This window comes from Gossypium arboreum, chromosome 6, assembly GCF_025698485.1.
Source record: "Gossypium arboreum isolate Shixiya-1 chromosome 6, ASM2569848v2, whole genome shotgun sequence".
Classification (NCBI taxonomy): Eukaryota; Viridiplantae; Streptophyta; class Magnoliopsida; order Malvales; family Malvaceae; genus Gossypium; species Gossypium arboreum.
In genome coordinates this window covers 135,051,262-135,058,335 of record NC_069075.1, presented here as the reverse complement: position 1 = coordinate 135,058,335, position 7,074 = coordinate 135,051,262, and the positions used below count along the sequence as shown (strand labels likewise).

At 36.0% G+C, this 7,074-nt stretch overlaps 1 protein-coding gene across 15 annotated transcripts; it reads left to right on the top strand.

Moving 5' to 3' along the window:
- The first annotated feature begins 303 nt into the window (after window positions 1-303).
- LOC108484099 (uncharacterized) lies at window positions 304-6,669 on the top strand. Of its 15 annotated transcripts, none has more exons than XM_017787760.2 (11): window positions 304-893; window positions 1,271-1,351; window positions 1,449-1,542; window positions 2,165-2,825; window positions 3,969-4,168; window positions 4,254-4,498; window positions 4,658-5,518; window positions 5,594-5,735; window positions 5,969-6,080; window positions 6,160-6,293; window positions 6,394-6,669. In XM_017787760.2, exons 2-7 carry the CDS (start codon window positions 1,348-1,350, stop codon window positions 5,350-5,352), a joined length of 1,899 nt encoding a protein of 632 aa, XP_017643249.1. In that variant the 5' UTR covers window positions 304-893; window positions 1,271-1,347; the 3' UTR covers window positions 5,353-5,518; window positions 5,594-5,735; window positions 5,969-6,080; window positions 6,160-6,293; window positions 6,394-6,669. The 15 variants fall into 15 exon arrangements, with proteins under 15 accessions (XP_017643249.1, XP_052885973.1, XP_052885972.1 ...); XM_053030013.1 differs by having other exon boundaries at window positions 313-595; window positions 830-893; window positions 1,271-1,542; window positions 5,599-5,735; XM_053030012.1 differs by lacking the exon at window positions 5,969-6,080 and adding an exon at window positions 5,883-5,968 and having other exon boundaries at window positions 315-595; window positions 826-893; window positions 1,271-1,542; window positions 5,599-5,735.
- Window positions 6,670-7,074: the final 405 nt, after the last annotated feature.

Sequence of the window (7,074 nt, the reverse complement as noted above, 5' to 3'; positions counted from 1 at the left end):
AATTAATATAGCGAGGTCGAGTCTTGGATTTTAATATTTTTATTCGGGCTAGGCTTGGGTAAAATTTTAAGCCCATTTTTCGGGCCAGGCTGGGCCTAGACCTAATAAACGGGCCTAAATTTTTAGTTAGGCCGGGCCTAACCCATGTACACCTCTAAATGTCACCCACATCTTTCTTTTTATTGAGAATAAAATAATATTAATTTAAAAAAAAATAACCAAAATGAAAATTTACTAAAAAATAATTTTAGTGTGCAATAACATTATTTGTTAATCAAATTAAGGCCAAATCATTGAAATGGAATAATACTGTGGACGATTAATACAAGAAAATTATTTAACCACGGTACTGTATTTGTGAATTTTTTATTTCAATGACCAAAATGAAAATTTACTAAAGTTGGGTAACTAACTATGCAGTTTACCCATTTTTTCCATGTCTCTGTTCCGGCGTCCGGGAAATCCGGTTATAAAAGCCCCGACCTCATGAGCTAGTAGAAAAGACCGCTTTGAGCTCACTGATCCGACATTTAAAAAAAAAAAATTTATTTTCAGTTACCTGTTATAATAATCTCTCTCAAAGTCACTCTCGAAGGTAAAGTTCTGATTTTCAGAATCAGCTTTTCATATTCAAGTTGTTGTTTTTTTCTTTTAAATCAATTTATTGGTTTTTATCTTGTGGGTTCTTTGAAATTTCCTTTCTAAATGATTTTCTTGGTGGGTTCTTAGTAAGAGAAAGCTTTATTTATTTATTTATTTATTTTAAATCTATCTAACTCTCCAGCTTTGGTTTCTAATTTATTTTATTGTTGAACTTGGTGGAAGAAAGTAAAACAGTTTAAATTTGTGTTGTTTCAAATAGTGGAGGAAGCATGAAGGGCCATGAATCAAAGGTAGTGGCTAATTTCTTACTCAACATTGCTCATTTTTATTCCAAAGCCCTTTTCATTTTGTAATTCGATTTTTGTCTTGAATTGTATCTTTAAGAATTTGTATAGTTGCTGTGTGATTTAAGTAAACATGAACACTAGTTTTGAGCTAAATAAGATTTTAAGTAGAAGCATTCGTGATAACCATGGATTGATTGATCAATAACTTGATAGTAATATGACAGTTTACTTTGTGAAGGATTAGGAGATGATGAGTAGGGTTATTATATTTTATATACAGCCATTGATGAGTCGGGCATACTGCCTTTCATTTGCTAGTCTTATGATTACGCTTTTCCTTGAATTAACCTTTTATTTGTTTATGCATATTACTTATTTAGATGGCAAGGATGGAGGATATTCTTAATCTTCCGGTGCAAGATCCTCCTTGTGCAGAGTTCTCTGCTGCTCACATAACATGGGTAAAAGTAGAAGGCGGTCGCCAAGGTGGCGATGATATTGCTCTAATCCCTTTTTCTAGAGTAGATGATTTTGTAAAAGGAGAGTCTTCTAATGCAGAATGTCCTGCTAGCTTCCGCATTGAGTCAAGGAGGAAGAGATCTGAAGGAAGTATTAGCAAACCAAGGGTTGATGGATATCTTGAGTATACTCTGTATGATGCAAATTGAACTCCCAGGACTGCCTTGTTTTTTTAGCTCCGTTGAAAATAACATACAGGCACACACAATCTGATAGTAGCTTCTTAAAGTGATTCTCTTTCTCTGGCTATATTCACTGTATATTAAATGTTTTTTAAATAATTTATCGCCTAGCTGGTCAAACTTTGTGCCACCTTAATTATTTTTACTTCATTCTTTTTTCTCTTTAAAATTCTTTGTCCATTGAAAACCAGTTTATATATGATACTTCTTGAATTGTTGTTATGACAGCAGTTGTTTAGACATTTCATCATCATTGGCAGAAGATGTTGTGCAAAACATATTCTTATCTCACAACAGGGTTTTTTTTCTTCTTCTTCTTCTTCTTTTTATAGGCTATCTATGCAGAATGTGAATGTTTTTATTGAAGGCTAGCCAGCTTGATCATGTTGCTTAAATTTTAGTAGGAAATTACTGCGGTGCATCATGTTTTATATGTGCACGTGTCAGTGAATATGTATCTGTGGAGTGCGTTCTACCATATATTTTCCTGCAATAATGCTTGTTCTTATGTTAATTGCTAGTCTTTATGTGTATTAAAATCAAAGATTTAAAGCTAATCTGTTGATTGTGCAGATACTGGTGTTCTTATGGTCCTGAAGACTACCGTGATTGTGAATCTGGTCTTGGGGATGGTTCAAACTTCAAACCCACCACAGGGAAGGGAAGCAGGCCAGGGAGACGCCACATGATGAGAGGTTGCCTTTGCCACTTTACCGTAAAGCGCTTGTACACACGTCCCCTCCTGGCCCTCATAATTTATAATCAAAGAAATCATGTAGATAAAACAGGGTCCCCTTGTCATGGGATACTTGACCAGGATGCTGTGGGGACAAGAGCTATGTATGCTCCTAGAATCTCAGAGGAATTGCGCCAAAAGGTGATGTCTATGCTTTATGTTGGAATATCTTTGGACAACATCATTCAGCATCATATGGAGGTGGTCCAAGGGCATGGGGGCCCACACAACCGAGATGATTTTCTCACACGAAATGATGTTCGTAACATTGAAAGAGTTATTCGTAATACATCACATGAACTTCACATTGATGATGCATGCAGTGTAAAGATATGGGTACAAAGGCATCAAAAACATGTTTTTTACTTCCAAGATGCTTCTGCTTCAGAACCATTTATTTTGGGGATACAGACAGATTGGCAGCTGCAACAGATGCTTCGCCATGGACAGAATGGTTCTGTGGCTTCTCATTCTACCTTTGGCTCAAAGAAACTTAAGGTACTCTGTGTGTGTTTAAAGAGTGATTCAAATATATCTGCCAGTCTGAAACAGAAGTGAAAATTTGAGAGTGAAAATAAGAGAAAGATCAGGGCCTCATGGATCTCCTTAATCTTTTCACCTAGGCAGGGGCAAAGCCAGGAATTATCTGGTTTTTTTTTTTTTTTTTGGGGGGGGGGGGAATTTTGTAATAAAATGGCTTTAATTGAATTTTTTAACTTTTGAGAGGGGCCAAAATTTCAAATTTTCCATTTAAAGAAACTAAGGGGGATTAAACTGAATTATTTATATTTGAGAGGCATTAAAAGCAATTATTCCATTTGCGGGGGGAAGTGGGGGGGAAGGCCCCTGCCTACCCCCGGCTGCACCTAGGATTATGGCTGTTTGACACAATACCATAGGGAAAATATAACAAAACAGCTGGTAAAGTTATCATAAACTTGCTCTCTATTCGTCTAAAGTTGTTTCATGCTTATTTATTGAGTGTCATTATCTTTTCTTACAAGAAATTGAAATTTAAAATAGAAATAACTCCTAAACCATAAACAAAAATCAAATATATATATTATTTAATTTAGTAAAGCTTAAGATAAACCTCTATACTCTGAAACCTACAATTACCAGAATGAATCCTTTACACTTGAAACTGAAAGAACACCCTAGAAATTGTAGTAGGATGTACTAATGATATTTTAGCATATACAAGGTGCTAAATAAAGCAATATTAAGTAAAGATAATAATTTCATGTTTCTGCTTTGTTGTTTTGGTTTCCTATTTTGTGGATTTATTATTGCAAATATATAGGTTGGAAATTGGTTGATGTGGAAATATTATATACGAAGTCATTGTTCTTTGAACCTATGTTACTTGGATTCAATGATGAGTGCTAGATTAAGGTATGTGTCTGACAGGGGTATGCTTAGGTTTTTCCAAGTTTTACCACATATTTGGATGGCTGATCTCAATAACTGTGTCCATAAAAAGTTTGGAGACAAGTACATAGAAATATAGTTGTAGCAAGATAGGCCTAACCTTAAGGATGCATGGTCTACTGTGTTATCACATATTTTTAATTCTATATCTTTACCGCAGTTTGAAATGATTATGACCTTAAACTCGATGAAAATCCCCTTCATTGACAGTATCCTCTATCCACTTTACTTGTCTTCGACTCATCCCGAAATGCAATTCCTGTTGCTTGGGTGATTACCTCCTCTTTGACCGGTCAAGATATTCATAAATGGGTAGGCTCCCTTGCTGAAAGATTAAGGACAAAGGACTCTAGATGGAGACTTAATGCCTTTTTGGTAGACGATCCCTCTTTTGGGTTTTCAGCAATAAGGTAAATTCTGATGTGATGTTTCTAATTTATTTGAATAATTTTTTATTTATAGGAGGAATGTGAAATCTAAGTTGCTTACATGCAGAGATGCTTTCCAGTGTCGGGTTCTATTGTGTGTCTGGCATGTTCGCCGTGCTTGGATAAGGAGTCTTTTGAAGACTTGCAGCAACATTGATGTTCAACGAGAGATGTTTAAGCACTTGGGCTGGATATTATATTCCTCAAGAAGCGTACCTAATGCGATGGATGCAGTTCAAGAATTCATGGAAGTATTTGTTGATCAATCTGCTTTTATGGATTATTTCAAGAGCCAATGGTCACCATACATAGGTGAGTGTCCATTGGTTGTTGGCTTTGATTTTGTCTATAGCAATTCTCTTTTCTGCTAACACAGTGATTAATCATAGTCATGTCTTTAGTTGCTGATAAGTTTAACATGATGTATTATGTTGTCTAATTTCTGACCTTAAATGCTTTTTTGTCTTACAGAGTCATGGGTCAGTTGCATAAGGTCACTTCCTGTTGCTGGTCCAGAGCCGCATGCTGCCATTGAATCGTATCACAGAAGACTGAAGTACAAGCTTTTTAATGATCAATATGCTAATTTCTGGCCTAGAATTGACTGGTTAATCCATACTTTGACTACCGAATTTCACTCCTTATATTGGTTGGATCAGTATACTGTAGAAACCGGATATTTTTCTAATCTCAGAGACGAATCTTTCTCAACCAATGCTTGGTATCAGGCCCTACACATACCAGATATTGATGTCATATTGGATGAGCAAAATCTCCAGGTTGCAAAGGTCATCTCCCAAACAGACCGAAACCTGGCATATACAATTTGGAATCCTGGTTCAGAATTTTCTCTCTGTGATTGCCACTGGTCAAATCTGGGAAATCTCTGTAAGCATGTCATCAAAGTAGCAATGATGTGTAAAAATAGGCAGGTAGCAAGGCCACTATTAGCAGCTCAAATTTATAGACAGACCTTGCTTAGTCTTCTGCATAATCCTCCAGATGATCCGGTAGTTCTGGATCATGCTATTCTGTGTACAACTCGCTTGCAACAGGATATCAAAGGCTGGGAAGACTTATCTAACAGTGGACTTCTTCAGCAATTGCCTCCTGAACTTAACTCTCAAATGGCAGATAATACTCTCCTTTTTGCACGCTCTCATTGATTACACCATCTGAAAAGCAATTTAATAAAACAAACACTTTCAGCAACTCTGTGATGTCACATGATTTCTTCTGATAATCTAGCTTCTGATTGAGCTCAAATGTATATAACCAGGCTTGGAAAGGAAAATATGTAAATCTATGGCATCTGAACTCCACCTACTTGAGGTACATCATGTTTGCTCATGTTTATATTGCTGATTCTGTTTCTGGTAATTCTTAATTATTTTGTTTCTCCTCAAGGAAAGGGGGAGACGAGGAAGAAAGGGAGAATCTGATTTCAGCCGACTTCCACTGTTCAGCACATTAAGCATTCATTCATCCAGAAATGTTTTAGCTGTTCAGTTGCGAAGGTCTGACATTGTTCTCTGCAAATCAATAGCAGGTATCTTCCTTTGTTTTTGCCCAACTTTTATGCTCTATGTGAACTTACTCTCTCTCTACCCACACTGGAGTGAACATAAAATGGAGGACCCTTGGTGAAATATGTTTATTTGGAAACTCATTGGGACTTTCTCACTTTAATGACCAGATTTATTTTTCTTGCTGAAGTTGCCTAAACGCCTTGAGCCTGGAATATCATGGATTTGATCAGAAAAGCATATTGAAACCTTGCAGGTATTGTAGAGCAGCTTTCTCCAGTAATATGAAAAACTCGCCATAGGTTGCTAATATTTTCCCAAACCAAAATCTGTTCCCTGGTGGTCAAGTGTAAATAGCCAGCAAATTGGTATGAGGAGTTTTATCCGTAAATGTCAAATAACTCTCTTAATCCACTGATTTTATATGAAAATTGTTTGAAACTGCAGATACAACACAAATCACTCGAGTTTTTGGAATTTCTATTGCCATATTCCCTTATCTCAACCATGAGGGATCGGAGTCCACAATTTTGTCCCGGTAAAGTTGACTCTGGAACGGAATAGAATAGGATTACTTGAAAGTAAGTTGATTGTGAGTTATGATTGCCAAGCATGAATGTGACCCATTTTCATTAGAATCACTCTATTTTACTGTATTTGACATGTTACTTGGGCTCGCAGGTCCGCATCCTTGGAAACTATTGTTGGCTACAACAATAACACTGATGCAGGGAAACTTCCCAGGTTATCAGGAAGTCGAAAAGCAAACCTATTATGGTTTATCAAATCTGAGGTAATGGCTTTACTTCCTTGCTTGTAACCTGTAAAGCATTAATCCTGGTGTTGTCGAAGGAACTCAGTCGAACACACCTGGTCTGTGTATAAAACAGTTTCATCTTCTGTGCATAACAATGAAGCTTATCTCCCGGTCTTGGGTTGAATCCCCACTAAATATAAGTTTTGAGTTCACAATGGCAAGTGGGGTTTCATTTCCATCATTTACGTAACTTCATGGAATAATTTGGGTCAATTTGGAAGAATATAAAAACCCCAACCTCAGAATTTTATTTTTATCATATCTCAAAATCCTAACCATTATTAAATCCCTCAAATCATAATGTAAAGATTTCAAAAAAAAAAAAAAAAATTTTTAATGGCATTACTGGCTTTTATAAATACACAAGGCAAGTTGATATTAAAGTACTATAGCTGATACACATATTTAATATGGTGGTTTGGGAACTGAAATTCTAATTATATTTGTAAAACCCATAATATAGTTAATCAAGTTAAAACCTTCTATCTATTTCTCGACTTAAGTAAAAGGTGTCGATACCTTGATTTGTTCCATAAGTTACTTTT

Coding starts and splice junctions, on each gene's coding strand:
- LOC108484099 (XM_053030013.1), top strand. CDS start 873: ATGAAGGGCCATGAATCAAAG. Junction 4,169..4,253: donor TTTGGGTTTTCAGCAATAAG/GTAAATTCTGAT, acceptor GCTTACATGCAG/AGATGCTTTCCAGTGTCGGG. Junction 4,499..4,657: donor CCAATGGTCACCATACATAG/GTGAGTGTCCAT, acceptor TTTGTCTTACAG/AGTCATGGGTCAGTTGCATA.